We start from the raw sequence: 19755 nt of genomic DNA, 5'->3' as shown, positions 1-19755 counted from the left end.
GTATACCAGCACTGTAAGACCTTCACTGAGATTTAGGTCTTAGCACACTGGACCATGGCTACTGACCTATCTGCACTGAACAGTGTCAAGGATGCATAACTTCAGTGTTATTAAAATTAGATTGGAAGTAATTGTATACCATAGTAGTTTGGAATAAATGGAATTTGACCCTTGAATTAGATACTGAGCTAGTTTATATAGGGGTTAATTTCTTGCTCTTAAGCTTATGTACCTAAGCTTTGGGAGGTAAGACTCAAGTCTATGAAACATCTGCAGAGTAATTCCAAAGTAACATAGGTACCTTTATTTGCTATTTCTATAGGTGTTACTTGGCTTTCTTGTCTTAAATATGAAACATTGACATTTTACTTGGTTGTATGTTGCAGGAAGGCTGAAGTTACGTTGGATGGAGTTTGGCCAACAGATAAAACATCTCGTTGTTTAATAAAGAGTCCAGATCGACTTGCTGATATCAATTATGAGGGACGATTAGAAGCAGTTTCAAGGAAACAGGGAGCTCAGTTCAAAGAATACCGTCCTGAAACAGGTTCTTGGGTGTTTAAGGTATAGTCACTGAACTTAGTTCTTCTTTATTTTTTTAAAGATTTTATTTATTTATCTTTAAAGGGGAAGGGAAGGAGAGAGGGAGAGAAATATCAGTGTTTGCTTGCCTCTTGTGCGTCCCCTGCTGGGAACTGGCCTGCAACCCAGGCATGAGCCCTGACTGGGAATTGAACTGTGGTTGTTTCCAAGGCCTGCGTTCAATCCACTGAGCTACACCAGCCAGGGTGAACTTAGTTATTCTTAACTATAGTTAGAGTCACAAAATGTTTGTTATTTTCAAATTAGGAAATACCTATAGATACACATCATGATTTCCTCCAAATTGCATATCTAGTTAAACCCCAGAGCAATAAGAGCCATTTATAAAACTTTATGGCCTCACAATTCAATCTCTTGGGCGTTTAGATACACTTCCTAAGGTGTGATTTTCTAAGATGTGGCATCATTTAGGGATATCAGGCAGATTTTTATCTCTTGATGAATCAACTCCTCCTAAATTGTCATTCTTTTAAAGATTTCTGGGATGAAAAGATTTCCTTTCTCCCTTCCCTGATAGTTTAACCCATTGGTATCTTTCTGTTCTAGGCCATTTGGATTATTTAACTTAATGAAGGCTCTTGTGTTGGTAGAGAACAGCTAGGCAGTATATAGATGTGAAAATAATAATGGCTCTTTTGGATTTCATTTCCCATGTTACTATATTCACCAGTCGTATGAGCAACTAGTACGTGCATCAACATCCTCTAAATCTTAACAAAACAGTTAAGTGTCAAGGGTGACATTTCATTGTACTTTCAATAAGTTTTTGATGCATTGTTTTTTAGCTAGTCTGCAAGATAGCAAGCACAAATATTGTGGAAGCTCTTCTGAATAATATAATGTTAAAAGTATTTTTGTTGGATTCTTCTCCTCTTAGGTCGCCCATTTTTCTAAATATGGCCTTCAAGATTCTGATGAAGAGGAGGAGGAACAGCCATCCAAAACCAGTACAAAGAAGTTGAAGACTGCTGCTTTGCCTCCTGCAGGCCAGGACACACCATTCCAGATGGCTCTTAATGGCAAACCAGTACCTCCACCCCAGGTAGAGAAAGGACAGTGAATTTGAATGGAATCCATGATACAGAAGTTAAAAGCAAGTCACTCAGCTAGTACAAAGCTGTTTTCATGACCCCCTGGAACTTTGAAAAATACAAATGTATTGCCAATCATGTTGAGACTAGAACAAGGGAGGGCATGAGGTGGTACTGGCATCTGTTCTTTATTTGAGAGGTTTAAAGAATTCTCTTGGTCTGTGGGCCGTTCCTTCTACAGATTCTTTCTTAAAAGCTTCCACTTCATTTGGACTTGCTGAATTCTCTGCTCAGTGATCAACTTAAGATATAGCCTTTTGTTTGTATGAGTTGATGCAAAGTAAATCCTACTTTTGTTGACTGCTGATGTGCAATTTAATTTTGTTATTTATCTCCGTCGTCATTTTAAAAGTTCAGTTAGTTTTCTGCAAGGATTTTTAACTGTTTTCTCAAGTTGTTTGCTTATACTTCAGATAACTTCTTGATACTCATATTTCAACAATACATAATCTTTATGAAAATAAAGTTTTAAGAACACAAATGAATTATTTGAACTGGGGAGGGTAGGGGATTCATTGTTTATTGCAATTTCTTGTATCATACTCTTTTTCAGTATTTTTAACCAGCATAAGCCTTTTGTCCTTATAAGGACAGGTTTGTAATTTAAATATCAGATAGTTTCATAGCCAACTCATAAAAGATTTACTTTCATTTGGATGTTCTTTATATTCAATCAAGTTACAAAAAATTTTTTTCTTTGCTACCATACTCCCTCAAATAAGAGAGCTTGGTACAGAATTCCTTTGTAAAGAATCATCTCTACCTCTCAGCTGCTAAAAGCAGAACCTTTGGAATTTTCCATGCTTCAATTCTTACAGCTGCTGATCTGTGCGATTTTTATGGTTTATTAAATAATTTCTTGGGAGGCATTTTCTGGAGATTGTTACGTTTGTATGTTTATGTTTGCACATACAGAGTAAGGGGGGAGGGTATGATAGAAGTGGGAGATGGGGACTATATTGACTTTTATGTTTATAATTTTTGTAGCATTTAAAATACTCCTAAGATATCTCTTCTGAACTAATGAAATGCTGTAAATGGACTTGGTTTTCTAGCTTATTTTGTCTGTATCATACAGTTTTTATAATCTCTTTCTTTCCAAAGTGTTTTTTGATCTTAACACTAGATGTATTTCTTAGGATAAGAGTCAGATAGCCTTATTTTCTGCCAATAAATTAATACGGAAGAGCCTTAAAATACAGCTGGGGAGGGGGAGCTTCATCCATGGACAGATGAAAATTTGTGAAATTTGACTATCAGTGGTTTTTAGGCTCTTTAATTTCCAGAATACAAAATAGTAACAGATAATTATAAATTCTTGTGCTGACACTTGAGTAAATGAGAGCTCTTTGACAAACTGAACACCAAAAAATTTCAGAACAAGGTTGTAGGGAAAAGGTGGTAAGGATCAAAATGGGCGAAGAGGATACGATGGACAGGGGTCTTTATTTCAGGTGTCTTCTTTGAGGAAGTGGGTAGACAGGTGGCCTTTGACCTTTTGACTAGGGAAAGCAGAAATGGGAGAAATGGTTCAAGTTGTTCAGATATGCAGGCCTAAGTAAGGTGTTAAAATAATAAGGTGGATTCTAGAGAACTCTTCCTTCATATTGGCCAGTGGTTGTACAGTTTTTAGTACCAAAGACCTACATTTTACTTGTCATGAAAATACTTAAGCCAACTGAATGAACTGGGAATAGACAACCGAATCTTCTTCCCCAGGTCAAGAGGGCTGCCCTCACACTGCCACCTGGCCCCCTTAGAGGGGTTGATTTTCATGATACAGTGTTCTTTCAGTCTGCTGTAGCTTTTTCCCCTGTACACAATCTCAGGTTTTAGGAGTATTTACATGTGTGTTTAATGATCACATTTATTCCACTGCCTTTTATATAACATCTTCTGTCACCTCTTTGTAGTTTGTTCTTCAGAGTTATTTTGCTCCTAAAAAGGAAGTAAATCTAAGCAATCAGAAAACATAAGGTAACTAAAATTTCATGTAATCTTCTCTTCTACACATTTTAAGTTAGGGCACATTTTAGCAGAGAAACCTTTATACAGATGAAGTAGGGCAGTTGCAGAAATGTTGTATTTGGTAATTAGAGCATTATTTCCCAAATGATGATCTGAGGTCCAGTTTTTAGCTGGCTGCATCAATACCTTTAAATAAGTTTAAAATATTTTTAAGGAAAAAGGTGGTTAGGATTTAGGAGAGAATTCCATTTCACCTATGTGTACACTTTTTAAAAGTAAAGTGGCAGCTATCTAAATTTATCTAGATCAATATAGGTAATTTATGTATATTTTAATATATCTATTTTATATTTTTATGTGATTTATATACATATAAAATGATTGTACAGCTGCAAGCCTGTTTGCTTCAAATATTGTTATTGCGTCCTATACCTCCTGCAGTGACACCCCTTAGTGTGTGTGCAGAAACAACACATGTAACTAACTGGGTGGGCCTTTGAAACCCTGACATGAAATTTCTCTTGAGAACATCCTGTTGTTGACAGGGCTGGTTTTCCAGCAAAATAAATATAAAACAATCTGTGCAGTTAAGAAAAAAGCTATTTTGGAGACAGGCAACAGTAGTAGTTATATACTAGATTGAACTGTTTGGGTGAGAGGACAGAGGACAGTATGAATTATTTTGATACCTGTTTGACCGTGAACTGGTCATTTACCCTTTGTAGAAAAAGGGTGTCTTGATTTACTGTACCTACTTTTATCACTCTACCTACTGGATTAAGAGATGCTTTATCTTTAGAGGATTGGCAGTTTCATTTTTCTGAGGAAAATTATTTTGAGTTAGAGAGTGGAGGTTTCTCAAAATCATCAAAAGTTTTAATCATGAAACCTCATCCTCCCATCTACCAAAATAGGCAGTCATTTCAGCTATGTACTATGTACTTAGCATTTGTAATGTACTGGGCTGGTGTTTAGACGTGAATGAGATGGCCCACTTTAGAGAGACTACAGTGTGGGAAAGGGAGAGTTAAAATGATACTCTGGCTGCTTCTCCCAGTGCGTGCTTTTCTTTTCCACAGACCTCCCAGGAAATTCCTTTTTTATTTTCTCCTCAATTCCTTCTGAGCCTTTGTATTATTATTATTATTATCATTATTATTATCATCATCATTATTATTATTATTATACTTTTCAGGACTGGCTCTGAAGAAGTACTTGATCTCCCAAGATTTCATTGAGAATAAACAGACATATTTTGTGGGAGTTTATTACAATTACATAGATACATGTTAACAAAATTAGGGTTCCGGGAGCTTGCCGGTCCTCATGGTTCCTTCACTTTCCCCATGCCACTTATTGGATGATATCTCATAGTTTTAAACTATGCTTGAGGATGGAGCGAATAAACCTTGATTCTTAGCATTCTTCTAAAAGATATGCTGGTCCCTTAGGTCTCTGACCTAATTATTTGATGAGATCATTCCCATTTGCCTAAAAGTGTTCTAGGTGAACATCTCTTAATGTTAGCATTTTTCCTTTGTTGAGTAGTAAGTTGGAACCATCTTCCCCTTTTTTCTTTTTCTCTCACCCATCCTCACTCTTTCTTGTTCTGTCATAGTTAATTGCCTTCTCTACCGTGTACTAAACACTGCGTAAGGCAATATAAATAACAAAGAAGGGCTGTGGTGAATGTTAAATTTACCAATGTGTTTGGTGTTACAGCAAACAGCAGGCCATGTCTGTTTTCAAGCCTCAGCAATCTGGTGGTATATGTATCCCCCCAAATTATACTACATTGTGATACATTGTATAAAATAGGTATAGAGAGGGTGTTATGGGAGCTCAACAGAGGAGAGTACTGTGTGGTTGACAGAGGGTGGGAACTTGTCATAAAAGTGCATTTGTTAAAAATAACATGAGGGAGCTATTGGAGTGAGCGTTCCCATAATCCTTGTAGTTATAATGAGTACATCATCACCAGGGCTGCATTTTCCCCAGAATTTTAAAGCATAAAAGTAATCAGACCTGCCTGTTGCTTCCCCAGTAGGTAAAAAATAGTATCATTTTTGCCTTTTGACTGTTATCTGGCTTCCAGTTTCTTGAAGCAGGCTTTGGTGATTGGTCACATCTTAAACAGCAGTTCACCGTGTATCAAGCATAAAGGAATTATTTCCCATATTGAAATTGTTTCTAATAATATTACTTTGTTTTCTTTTGGGGGAAATTAGACAGTCCTTGCATCTTATGTGGTACTGCACCAGAGACCTTAGAATGTAGTCACCCAAAAGGTGAATTCCAGGCCCCACATTCTATTAATTAGAAATGTATTTTTTAGTGATTTCTTTAAAACAGTGCAAAGTTACTAGAAACTTTGGTATTTGTACCTTTTATTCTTCCCCCAGTGGCTTCTAGGTCCAAGGCAGTGTGAGTGCAGTGTGACCCTGTGTGAATTGGAAAGTGGTAATTGCTAGGTAAATTACGTAAGGCATAGTCTTTATCTGAAGACCACCATTTATTCATTATGGATGTTGCCTTAGGTCCAGAGACCAGACCATGATATTACAAAAAGGTGATTGTATGAACTGTCATTTGGAACCCAAATACTTACAGTGGAAAATTTTTAAATAACTGTTGAACCTTTTTTTAGCAAATATGCTACCTCGCATTGTATAGAATGGGCAGAATCTAATATTGCTGTATCAAATTCTGAATAAACTACATATGTCTTGAAGCTCTATGTCTATTTGGTGTAATTTAATGCTGCTTCCCTGATCTTTCTACTGTCTACAGAGCCAGAGCCCAGAGGTGGAGCAGTTAGGGAGGGTTGTGGAACTGGACAGTGACATGGTAGATATCACCCAGGAGCCAGTTTTGGATTCCATGTTAGAAGAGAGCGTGCCTGAGGATCAGGAACCTGTGTCCGCCTCAACACACATTGCATCTGCACTGGGAATTAATCCACATGTTTTACAGGTGAAGTCCTAACCCACCCTTACTACAACAGGAAGCCAAACTAATACTTACTTCCCTTGCGTCATATCAGATATCTTCCTTCATTTAAGAGCATGGAGTGCTAACTGGAATAAGAAAAAACAGGAATGCAGCCCATGTTTGAGCCTTATTTTCCCGTTTGGGAAGGAAGGGAAAATAGAATTCAGAAGGCCTGGATTCTAATTCCAGTTTTATAACTATTACTATGTAACTTTAGGCAAGTCACTTAACATCTATGAGCACTGATTTTTCTCTATAAAACATTACTTTATTTACTTCCTAGGGTAGTTTTGAGGCTCCTGCAAGTGCTCCACAAAAGTTAAAAAAAAAAAAAAAAAAACCTAGTAAATTCCTTTTTCTTTAAGCTCTGTCTCAACTTCCACTTGTCCTTGCCTTTTGCTATGTTAGTTTAGCCTTTGGCTTGTGTTTGACTTTGGCATCATTTAGCAACTATGAGTGATTGCTACTAAGACTAGATGCAGTGGAGGGAGGAGTATTATATAACTTCTACCCTTCAGGTACTTTGAGTCAGTTACACAGATGTTACACCTGCCCTGGGCACAACCTTGAAGCAGAGTGATTTATTTGTTGTAAACTGCATTTTTTTGTGGCCTTTGGATTTGGGGGAGCACATTCATTCTATAGATATTGCCTTTTTAGATCATGAAGGCATCATTGCTTGCTGATGAGGAAGATGCGGATATGGTCCTGGATCAACGCTTCAGCCGCCTTCCTTCTAAAGCAGATACTTCTCAAGAAATCTGTTCTCCCAGACTCCCCATTTCAGCATCCCACTCATCAAAATCCCGTTCATTAGGTACAGTAAAAGATGCTGTTTTATAAGAAAGCTATAAAGTCCTACTTTCACGTATTTTCTAAATTGAGTCAACTTCTCTAGCAAATAGACCCCTAAAGGCTTTGACAAGGATGACAAGAGAAAATGTACAATTTTATGTATCTCTGTTATGTTGGACCAGTTTTTAAAAATCATAATTTGCTTTATTGGTGCTTCTGAAGAAGTTATATGGAGAAAAAAGCATAAGTGTTTTCTTTCGGGTTGCGTTTGCATTTGCTTAGGAATGTGGATTTGATAATCTCACATTTCCTGATTTTTATCAGACCATAGAGGAAATAGCAAGTTGTCCTGCATTATACAGTCCTGACACTATCCTTGTTGCCTTTTAGGGGCAAATGTTGCTTCTCATAAGGCACAAAACTTGTCAGATTTTTCCTTTTCCGTAAACCTTCCCAAATTCCCAGGGAGGTCATTACGTGTTTGATTTTAAAGGTTTCCCTTTCCTGGTGAGCTTGTATCTGTGTGTGTGGTTGGGAGTGGTGGTGTCAGCAATGGACACAAGCAGATGTAATGTCAAAACATCTCGAAAACGAGAGAGGAACTACCAGGAAGAGATTTCTTTATGTTGTCTTAAAAACTAAATGTTAATTTTTCAATTTTTCTGAGTGCCCTAGTAAATTAACTTTGTGTCTTTAATACTTTAATTAGTAAAGTATCAGTTAAACTTTCATAAACCTTTTCTATAATGGACACTATACAAAAATCTCATACTGCAACAACTTAGCTCCTTGCTTTAGACAGGGACCATGTGAAACCGGAAAACAGGCAATAGTAACAAGAACTGTCTTTCTGAAAGGCACACGTTTCATCATAAGACACCTTGTTGGGTCTGTGTTACTTTAAGTCTAGCACTGAGTGTTACAGTGGTAGGAATTTGAGTTTTGATCTTTTTTAGCTTTGGATACTGATTAAGAAATGGTTACATTTGGCAGTCTGACAGAGACATGAGCCTTGGTATCATCTTTCAGTCCTGGGGCTCTAGTAGCTTTGTGGATTTGGATTTGAGCCCAGTGTTCTTACTTGCAAAATGAAGATAATAATGTTCTTCATTTAATGAAGTTATTAAAGAATGAAATGAAACAATTTATAGAAATTGCTTATGCAGAGTCTGCTACAGATAAGTGCTAGATGATTTTTTTTAAATACTAGTAGTAATGCTTATTATTATTGTTGTTGATGTCATCATCATGAGAATTTCTGCCTTGATTTTTCTGGTTGAAAGAGTAATTTCTGCAGTATCTGATTTAAACCTGCTTCTGGTCTTCTATTTCTGATTTAATTAGTTTGGTAAAGCTGTAATTCCAACCTCACTAATTATTGTTCAAGAAGCAATAGTGTATATTCTCTAATAGCTTTCTCCCCCTCCCTTATTTTAGTTGGTGGGTTACTGCAATCAAAATTTACAAGTGGAGTTTTTTTTTCACCAAGTGCCTCTGTGCAAGAATGTCGCACTCCCAGAACATCATCTCTGATGAATATCCCATCCACATCTACTTGGTCTGTCCCTCCACCCTTGACCTCTGTGTTTACAGTGCCCAGTCCTGTCCCTGAGGTTCAGTTGAAAACAGTGGGTACTCGCAGACAACCGGGCCTAGTCCCTCTTGAAAAGTCTGTTACCTATGGCAGGGGGAAACTCTTGATGGACATGGCCCTGTTTATGGGACGCTCGTTTCGGGTTGGTTGGGGCCCCAACTGGACTCTTGCTAATAGTGGAGAACAGCTAAGTGGCTCTCAGGACCTGGAAGATCACCAGATTGCTGAATCTGTGGACTATGGATTCCTGCCTAATCCAGTAGCTATTAAATCGTGAGTCGTATTTTCTTACACTTTTTTTAGAAGGTTTTATTTATTATTAGAGGGAGGGAAAGGGAGGGAGGAAGAAGAGAAAAACATTGATGTGCAAGAGAAGCATTGCTCCGTTGCCTCTCGCATGCCCTCAACTGGGGACCTGGCCTGCATTCCAGGCCATGTGCCCTGCCTGGAGTCACACCAACGACCTTTCAGTTTTCAGGATGACACCCAACCCACTGAGCCACACCAGTCAGGGCTCTTTATGCTTTTTGAGAAGGGCAACGTGGTAGGTGAGAAAATTTATTTTTATCTTCAGGAAATCTTTCCTGGTATATTCTTAGCACAGTTTTAGATAGCAGAAGATATCTATATAATTAAAAACCACCAAGGTAACAGACGCAGAGATAATGCTGCAGCATTCCTTGGGCTTTCATTCTTTTCGTTACATCAGTCGTTTTTTAGTATTTTCTCACTTATTTGCGATTTCTTCATATGTAAGGTACACGAGGTCTGTCCAGAAGGTATCCAGCCGTATAATGTGAAAAACAGAGACATTTATTGAAGAAGATACAGGATGCATGAAACATTGTACATGGGACAATGACACCTCAGTCCCCTTCAAAGTAGGCACCTTGGGACCTCACACAGTTCTCCCAATTGACATTAGTTGCCCCATTATATTTTCCTGAATCTTATTGATGGTCAGAAATCTTTTCCCTTTCAAAGGTGATTGTAGTTTTGGGAAAAACCAGAAGTCCCAGGGTGCCAAATATGGGCTGTTAGGGAGCTGAGTCACGTGGGTGATGGGATATTTCACCAAAAATCTCTGCACGAGATGTGTGAGCAGGCACATTGTCATGATGAAGCTGCCAATCACCAGTTGCTCATAGCTGTGGTCTGAATCATCAAAATAGTTTCTGTGGAGGAACGTTCAAGCTTAATGCAAAATTTGATATAGATTCATTACTCACTCAGTCATGTTGAATGCAATGGCCGCACGGTACACATGCTCACTCAATGGCACCTAAGGCCCCCACTGATTAATACAGTGAAGTCATTGTTTATGCATGCACATTCCAGTCCACTGTCCTTGGCTGTCAGGTTACATTGATGTCGCACAAGCCGTTACCGTTATATCATAATGGCCTGGCTTGTTCTGGACAGACCTTATATGCTCAACTAAACACATTTTCTGTAGCTTAGACCTGATAAAATGAATGTATGAACTGTGGATAATTCATGCATAAATATTTGGAAATAAGGTGACAGTTGATAACTATATATTTTATGTATTTCTATATAATCCTCACAACATTTATATGTACATGCTTATAGTTCTATATATTTTACATATGTGCCATACAGATTATAGCTTTCTAGTATTTATTAGGCACTAAGCATACAGTTGTTTTGTGCAAAATACATAATAGTTTCCTGTTTACTTTTTATAATTACTATAGCAAATTGTTCCATTTTTACTACAGATTAAGTGGTTATGATCACCTGTTGTTCTTAGTTTTTAGAGTTGACTTTGAAAAAATAAACAACAGTATCTCCTAACCTCACAACTAGCAATGTTGCTCCTAAGTTTGGGTTATGCATAATGTCATGACACTTTGGAAGTTGTTAATATCGGTCTTAAAAATTGAATCAAAGCCAGATTTAACTGTATGCTTATCTTACTTTAGAAGCAGATCTTCTGGCTTTTAATACCTTATAAAATATAATTTGAAAAATGGGTGTCACACAATTTTTGACTCTTGGATTTCGTAGAATCCAGGTGCATGCTGAAGTCAGTTCCAACTCTAATTGACTCCTATACTTGTTGGGATCTCAGCTAAGAAGCTTTTGGATTCTGAATGCCTGGGTCAGATAATTTGTTAATTTAGGATACAGCAAATAAATTCATTATAGTTTGACATGGGGAAACAAAGTTTTTTATTTTTGCATTTTATTTGTAATCATAAAAAGAAACAGTTCTGGTTTTAGGAGAATTCCAGCATTTTTCTTATCTTTATTTTCTATCTCGTTTGTCACTTGTCCTTGTAGCCTAAATGAGTCCCCATTCAAAGTTCATTTGGAACAACTCAGTTTGAGAGAAAAGAAGCTGGACGAAGACCTGCAGTTATACCAGATACCTCTGGAGCTCAAATTAAAACATAGCACTGTCCATGTGGATGAGCTCTGTCCTCTCATTGTTCCCAATCCAGGAGTTGCCGTTATTCATGACTATGCAGATTGGGTTAAGGAAGCATCGGGAGATTTCTTGGAAGCACAAAGTGAGTATGGACTATGCTTCTGTTTGATGTCCCAGGAACAGGGGTAGGAGCATGTGTTCATAGGAGGATACATTTTAATATGCCAATGTAGTAATTGTGTGAATACCTGAGCATTGTCTATAGTTGAGTTGGCATGAGCAAAATCCCAAGCAAGGAGAAATTATACCATTGTTTACAATTACTCTTATGGCCTTTATCATATAAGTTCTTGTTGCAAGGAACTGTAGCCAGTCAAATCTCCTGGGCTTATGAAATTGCATTCCTTCTTGCTTTTCTAAATTTCACCCATTCTTCCATGGCCAGCTCAGTGTTCACTTGGTCTTCCCAACAACTTCTGTGTTTATAGCTTTCTTTCTGACCCCTCTCACGGTTGTCTCTCTATAGCTATTGTGACCATGTTTTTCTGAACCAATACTATAAACCTGTGTAGTAGAGTTGGCTCACTCTTAAGTGCTTTAAACAGTGTCATTTAGACTCACTAAATGTTAGGCTATGCCTGTAGCTGGAAAGAATAATCCTTCACAAGTTTTTATAAGACATCATATTTTTTTTAAAGCATCTTGTAAGCAGAATTTGATCAAATCAAAGGACTTTATCATTTGAGGTTATGTTCCTCTACCTTAATTAGGTAGAGGAAACTATTTAAAGGAGCATTGAGTTAATTGGTTAACAAAGTACCACAGGAACATAGAGTGAGCAGGCACTTATACCACACACCTCGAGCTTATAAGACACAGCTGAGTAAGGTGGAAACAGACTCAGGGAAATCACCTTGAGTAATTGTTGGGGTAGTTATTAGTTTAAATATTTTTACACCTCAGTTAGAGTGATGCCCCCTCTAGTTATGTAACACTTTCTCTTAGCATTGTTGTCCTGTCCCTTCCTTAGTTGTGAAGCAGTGGAGCCTGACATGGACGTTATGTGAAGCTCTGTGGGGCTACCTGAAGGAGCTTGACAGCCAGCTGGATGAACCCAGTGAATACATGCAGATTCTGGAGCGAAGGAGAGCTTTCTCTCGCTGGCTGTCCCATACTGCTGCACCTCAAATTGAAGAAGAAGTCTCCTTAACCCGAAAAGACAACCCCGTGGAGGCTGTTTTCAGCTACCTCACGGGCAAGAGAATCAGTGAGGCCTGCTCTCTGGCCCAGCAATCAGGTAGGCATATGGTCCTTCTCTGCACCTCTGCCTACTTCCACTCACAGTCCCTTCCCTTTAATTGAGGACTTGCTTTTTGTCTTCTATCCTGGGCATTAAGTATAGACTTCCCAGGAAGATTGCTGGTTCCTCCAGAACAGGGACTACATCTTCTAGTTTACTTTTTGGAACTTTAAATATTAAATTTATTTCATTAAAGTTACTTTAATTTTGGCTCTTACTGGTGTAGCTCAGTTTGTTGGGCTTTGTCCCACAAACTGAAAGGTGGCTGGTTCAATTACAGGTCAGGGCACATGCGTGGCTTGTGTTTGGGTCCCCCGTTGGGGCGCATGCGGGAGGCAGCCGGTTGATGTTTCTCTCGTACATCGATGTTTTTCTCCTCTTTCTCCTTCCTTTTTCCTCTCTCTAAAATAAGTAAACTCTTTTTAAAATTTATTTTAATTTTATATGCTAAGTATGTGTTTGTAATAAAACTAGAAAATGCTGATAAGACTTTCTAGAAAGCTATGAAGATTACGAATCATTAAAGAGATAAAGTTACGCTCACTAGCATGCATAAGTGTAGTGGAAGAGGATCCTGAGTGTCAGAAGTCAGGTCCTTAGATTTATTTATTTATTCACATACTCTATTTTTCCCCCTTTTTATTTTCTTACCCTAAAATTAAGCTTTTGACAAGGCACTGCCTTTCAGCTTACTAAAAACTTTTGCTTCACTACCTCCACTTTCAATAATTGATAGAACAATTAGACTGAAAATCAAGAGTATAGAATACTTGAACTTTATCAACCAGTGTTACCTGATAACTACACCTAACAAGAGGAAACACCACAAATCAATAACCTAAGCTTTTACCTTAAGAAACTAGCAAAAGAGCAAACTAAACCAAAAAGTAAAAGGAGGAAATAATAAAGATTAGAACAGATATCAGAGAAAATGAAAAAATAAAAGCAGTAGCGAAATTGATAAAACTAAAGTTCTTTGAAAAGATCAAGAAACTTAATGAATTTTTAACTACACTGACGATGAAAAAAAGGAAAGACACAAATTGCCAAAGACAAAGGCGAATGAGTGAACGTCAATATTAACCCTACAGAAAAGAGACTACTATGAGGAATTCTGTGTCAGCAAATTCAACGACTGAAGTAAAACTGACAAATCCCTAGCAAAATATAAGTCAATCAAAACTGACTCAAGAAAAGTAGAAAATCTAAATAGATGCATAAAAAGCAAAGAAGTTGAATTCATAATTAAAATCTTCACTCAGGAAAGCCCATACTCAGATGTCTTCATAGCACACTCTCTTATATTTATACAGATGAATTAACATCAGTCTTTATAGCTCTTCTAGAAGATACAGAACAGAGCACTTTCCAACTCATCCTGTGATGACATTATTACCCTTATGTCAAAGTGAATCTATGAAAACCTACAGCTAGCTATCATACTCGATGTTTGAAAGGCTGAATGATTGTACCCTAAGATTGGGAATGCCATTTCTGTACAGTATTATAATGGATGTTGTACCAGTGTATTCAGACAAGAAGAAGAAGCAAAAGTTATACAGACTGAAGAGGAAGAGGTAGAACTGTCTTTATTCACAGCCAGCATGATTCTGTGTATAGACAGTCCTATGGAATCCACAGAAGAGGTCATGGGACTCATGAACTTGGTTCAACAGGGTCTCAGTATTCAAGGTCAATATAGAAATACAAAATTCAGTTGTATTTCTACATTTTAGTAACAAACAATCCAAAAGTGAATTTTTAAAAAATCCATAATATCAGAAAGACTAAAATACTTAATGAATAAATGTAACAGAAGTATAAGAATTGCACACTGAAAACTGTATGACATTGCTGGAGAAATAAAAGATCTAAATAAAAGAAGATCCAGTCCATAATCATGGAATGCGTTTCAACTTCAGCACTGTTGGCATTTTTAGGAGTAATTCTTCATCGTGGAAGCTGCCCTGGCATTGCAGGATATTTAGCAGCATCCCTACCCCTCTACTTAAAGGTTCTCTCCCCTCTAGTTGTGACAATCAAAAATATCTTCAGACACTGCCAGATGTTTTCTGGGGGTGCAAAACCATCCTGGTTGAGAGAACTTGATGGGTTGGAAACCTCAGAATTGCTGAGATGTCTATTCTCCCCAAATTAATCTATACAGGGAGGGGCAAAAGTAGGTTTACAGTTGTTCATATGAAAAGTAATACGATAATCAATACAAGTATAAACTCTGTTTCGTGTACTCACAACTGTAAACCTACTTTTGCCCCACCATTTACATTCCACACAGTCTCTATCAAAATCTCAAGCAGGCGTTTTTGTAGATCCTGATCGTTGTTGGAAACATGAAAAACCTAAACAGTGTTATAAGTGAATGCCATCAAGGGACTCAGTACTTTGTGATTTCAAAACTTCTGTGAAGCTTCAGCAGTCAAGACAACGTACCGGCATACGTATGAACGTACAGGTGAAGGGAACAGAAGTGAGAATCCAAATGTGAAACCCGTCCCGTGGTCAGTAATTTTTGACAACAGTGCCAACACAATTTAAACATTAAAGGATAATCTTTTCAAAAATAATGCTAGGGTTCTTGGATATTTACGTGTAAAAGATGAGTTTAGATCCTTACTTCACACCATACACTAAAATCGATTTAAAGTACTGTAAAATTCTGCCATTTGTTCAAGTATATGTTCTCATCAATAGTAATATCTAAAAAAGTCAAAGATTGGCAGAAGCTGATTGGTTGGTTGTATAATCAGAGCAAAGAGAAATGATCTTAATAAATGATTGAATCAAGATAGGAACTTAATGATCTCTAGTGTCCCATGATGTTTACGTTTGTTGGCTAGTAAACCCTCTCTTTGGGGTTCTGTAGATACAGAAATAATCTTTTTATTTTTTCTTTTATTATTGTTCATCTAGAATATTAGCAGCTCATGATCAGGTGGGCTCGGCACTTAACTTAGCCCAGTCATGCTCTCATTGCCTCATTGCCCGCATACATCAGAGAGGCACCTTGGCTTAGCAGCTCCTTTCCAGGTGTGTTCCTGGTGCATGATTTCTTTCCTCCAGGCCTCTCTAATTTGTGAAGGAAACTATTTGAGATGAGAGCCTTAGTTTTTGTCAGAACAGTACTTTATAGTTGTGAGTACTGACTCATATACAAAAATAAAAGGAAAAGGACTGTTGACTTCTAGGAGATTTATATTAAGGACTGAGACAGAGAATTTTTCTCAGCTCACAGTTTAACTGGAAATTTTCGTAAGCCAACATTTCTGTCTCCTCACATTCTAGTTAGACTTTTTTTATTGCCCCATCCTTTTGTACTTAAAATTTTTTATTAAAATGTATTATCAGACCTGTAAGATTAAAGGCCTTAACCATTCTCTTCTTTTTTAAGATTTTATTTATTTATTTTTAGAAGGGAAGGGAAGGAGAAAGAGAAATACCAATGTGTGGTTGCCTCTCATGTGCCCTCTACTGGGGACCTGGCCCCCAACCCAGGCATGTGCCCTGACTGGGAATCGAACCAGCGACCCTTTGGTTTGCAGCCCACGCTCAATCCACTGAGCTACACCAGCCAGGGCCTTTAACCATTTTCTTTATATCTTACACACATGTTTTTTCTTTAGATGTGAGTTTGCCATTTCTCAGTGTCATTATATAGTACATTCTAGTTGGGCATGTTTTCAATTTTGTCATCTCAGTTTCACTACAAACCCTTGAATCAGATGATATTTTCGTCTATTTTATAGATGAAGTGTCTTTTCTAGGGTCACAGAAGTAATAGAATTGTCACTGAGCTCTATATACTATACAATCTATATATCATTTAGGCTAAACTACTTTGAAGATTTTGCTGCCCAAGCAGAAAGTGGTAAGTTTTTGATCAATATTTGGCACTACTGCAAAAAAGCAGTCAAAGGTGTTAAGTTCTCTGTCCTGAGGATTAGAAGAAATAAGATAATCCCCAAGTGTTTTCCTGAGTCTATAAATCCTTGGTATCACCAGAGAACTTGTGCTTTTCTTATAGGAGATCATCGTCTGGCCCTTCTTTTATCCCAGCTGGTGGGGAGCCAGTCTGTCCGGGAGCTACTCACCATGCAGCTGGTGGACTGGCATCAGCTCCAGGCCGACTGCTTCATCCAGGATGAGAGATTGCGCATCTTTGCCCTGTTGGCTGGAAAACCGGTATTTTCTTCTTATAAACTCACATAAATTTTCTCATAAATTCAAGATTACTTGAGGTTAAGGTAAAGAGCTGTCTTTGTAAATTGTACATTTATATGTATAACTAAGCAACTATTTTTGTTGGAAATATTTAATGGAAACTCAGAAAATTACAACATGCACACTGTAAAAAAACAACTATTTATATAGAAGTTAAAATTTACTATATCATATCAGTGATAAAGAATTTATCTTTATAGCAACATACATGTGTTCATATTTACACGTGTATATAATCAGATAAAATCAATTATATGTATCAGTTCTGCATCTTTTGTTTTACTTACTGTATATGGATATTTTTTATGTTAGGCAACCTTATTCTTTTTAATGGCCTTTTTAAAAAGAAAAATATTTTATTTATTTATTTTTAGAGAGAGGGGGCAGGAAGGAGAAAGAGTGGAAGAGAAACATCATTGTATGGTTGCCTCTCATGTGTCCCCTGCTGAGGACCTGGCCTGCAACCCAGGCATGTGCCCTGACTGGGAATTGAATCGGTGACCCTTTGCTTCACAGGCCCATGCTCAATCCACTGAGCTACACCAGCCAGGGCTTAATGGCCATTTTTATTTTATTTTATGGATGATATACCCTAATTATTTTAAGCCAGTTCTCTATTACTGCCTGCCTGTCTGATTGCCATCTTAAAGTCAATTTCCAGATATGAAAAGACTGGTCAGAATTTATTCATATTTTTAAGTTTTATAAGTTGGCAACTGTGTGCAATGGGAAGACCTTAGCAATTTACAGTAGTTCCCATTTCTTCTTAGAGCAGTGATTGTCTATATCCACCCCATCACCTGCCACCTAGAGACTGTATATGTTACTTCTGGGTTATTAACACTGTTATACCTAGGTCATTTAAAGTGTTACTTGAATAAGTGAATAACTTGCAGACCTGGAAAGAAATGAGGTAATGTATAATTTGTAGCTGTGATGGTGATTTGTCTCCTGCAGGTATGGCAGCTCTCAGAGCAGAAGCAAGTTAATGTGTGCTCCCAGTTGGATTGGAAACGCTCGCTGGCTGTCCACCTTTGGTACTTGCTTCCACCAACAGCCTCCATTTCCAGGGCACTTGGCATGTATGAAGAAGCATTTCAGGTATGTGTGTCTAGGAGAACCAGGCAACCATCCTGGTAGTTCTGTTTCTGCCAGAGAACAAGCCATCACGTCACATTTCATAGTACTTTTTTCCTAACTGCTTTTTTTGAAAGTACCATAAAATTGAAACAAGCCCAAGAAGTCTAATGGGAAACTTTTTCCTTTTCTCCTATCTCTGGACAGGGCTATCCTTAAACTTCTCCAAGTATCTGCTTCTGTTTTATTTAATATGGCGTGTTTCCACAACTTTTTTCCTCCACCAAATCAGCGGGGTTTTCTTCCTAATGCTGTCTTATTTAGGAGGGAATTCCCTGAGAAACTGCCTGGCCTCAGGTGTGCTGTAATCTCAAGTTAGGTCCCAGCTTTACTTCTAAATGTTACATTTCATAATCCTTGTTAGTGTTGAGGTTAAATGTTACTGCTGTTTTTAATACCGTCATTTCTTCTGTTCTCACTTTCCATTTCTATTGTCTTTGATAGTATTTGTTAGTAAAAAGAGAGAACACTAAAGAAACTGAGTGTAATAAGAACTGTGTCAAGAAAAGTGGTGTGACTAGTGAGAGTTATCTGAAGTCTTTGCCAGTCTCTTCAAGACAAGTGGAATGTGTTGCTGATCTAAATAAATTTAAAACCTGTCACATTCTATTAGAAGGTGTCACATTATTCTTAATGCATGTCTTGAGCAATTGAGACACGATAGCATCTGTGAAACACACAAGCAGATGTATTGTTTTATCAAGCTCTTACTTTCAGAATACCTCTGAGGGCGACCGATATGCCTGCCCTCCGCTTCCTTCATACCTGGAAGGCTCTGGCTGTGTGGTAGAGGAGGAACAGGACCCACGGAGACCACTTCAGGATGTCTGCTTTCACCTTCTGAAACTCTACAGTGACAGGTAAATCAGAGCTGTTCAATTATAGACATTTGAGGGCTCCCTGAGCTCTTGGGAGTCCTTTCTCTTTCATACCTGGCTAAATCGCCACTAGTCTGTAAATTACCAAAATAGAACTGATAGTAGTTGAGAATAAAGAGCACTAGAACTAGACTTAGAAATCTAAAATTTATTTTAATCAACTTTAATGAAATACAGTGTGCATGTACTAAAGTATGTGGTTTGAAGATTTTAAGATAATTGTCATCACAATCAAAACAACATTTACATTACTCCTAAAGAGGTTTGCAATCAGTCGCCACCCAACTACTGACCAACTTATCATTACTATAGGTTAGTTATGCTGTTCTTGAATTTTATATAATTGGGATCATTCTGTATGTTATCTGTTATGCCTGACTTTCACTCAGCAAAATTATTGTGAGATTCATTTATGCTTATATGAGTATCAAAAGTTTTTTTATTGCATAATTTATTTATTTGTTCATGGACAGCATTTTTCTTTTGGGGGGCTATTACAAATGAAGTTACTGTAAACATTTATGTCCAAAGGTGCTTATATCATTTTATATTCCCAGATCTCTAATTGCTCCATATTCCTTCAAATTTTGGTATTGTCATGTTTATAAATTTATCATGTTAGTGGGCATATAGTGATATTTCTATACAGTGGTTCGTGTGTGTGTTTTAATAAGAAATGAGAAATGGTTTATTTATTATACAATAATAGTTAAACACATGCTATTATTACACCTAATCAGTGAATTAAAACTATGCCATAACTG

At 37.5% G+C, this 19755-nt stretch overlaps 1 protein-coding gene across 6 annotated transcripts in view; it reads left to right on the top strand.

Moving 5' to 3' along the window:
* The window catches only part of NUP98 (nucleoporin 98 and 96 precursor), a 110207-nt gene that overhangs the window by 78238 nt on the left and 12214 nt on the right, over window positions 1-19755 (top strand). For all 6 annotated transcript variants that reach the window (XM_037068667.1, XM_037068664.1, XM_037068665.1 and 3 more), the window contains 10 exons: window positions 387-564; window positions 1481-1645; window positions 6453-6635; window positions 7314-7470; window positions 8886-9315; window positions 11350-11579; window positions 12468-12734; window positions 16780-16937; window positions 17934-18077; window positions 18831-18973. In XM_037068667.1, the coding sequence (XP_036924562.1) occupies window positions 387-564; window positions 1481-1645; window positions 6453-6635; window positions 7314-7470; window positions 8886-9315; window positions 11350-11579; window positions 12468-12734; window positions 16780-16937; window positions 17934-18077; window positions 18831-18973 (2055 nt within the window). The remainder of the gene's footprint in view (window positions 1-386; window positions 565-1480; window positions 1646-6452; window positions 6636-7313; window positions 7471-8885; window positions 9316-11349; window positions 11580-12467; window positions 12735-16779; window positions 16938-17933; window positions 18078-18830; window positions 18974-19755) is intronic.

This window comes from Sturnira hondurensis, unplaced genomic scaffold (assembly GCF_014824575.4).
Source record: "Sturnira hondurensis isolate 20B ecotype Veracruz unplaced genomic scaffold, ASM1482457v3 Scaffold0017746, whole genome shotgun sequence".
Taxonomy (NCBI): domain Eukaryota; kingdom Metazoa; phylum Chordata; class Mammalia; order Chiroptera; family Phyllostomidae; genus Sturnira; species Sturnira hondurensis.
The sequence above is the reverse complement of the archived record's forward strand: the minus strand, read 5'-3'. Positions and strand labels throughout refer to the sequence as shown.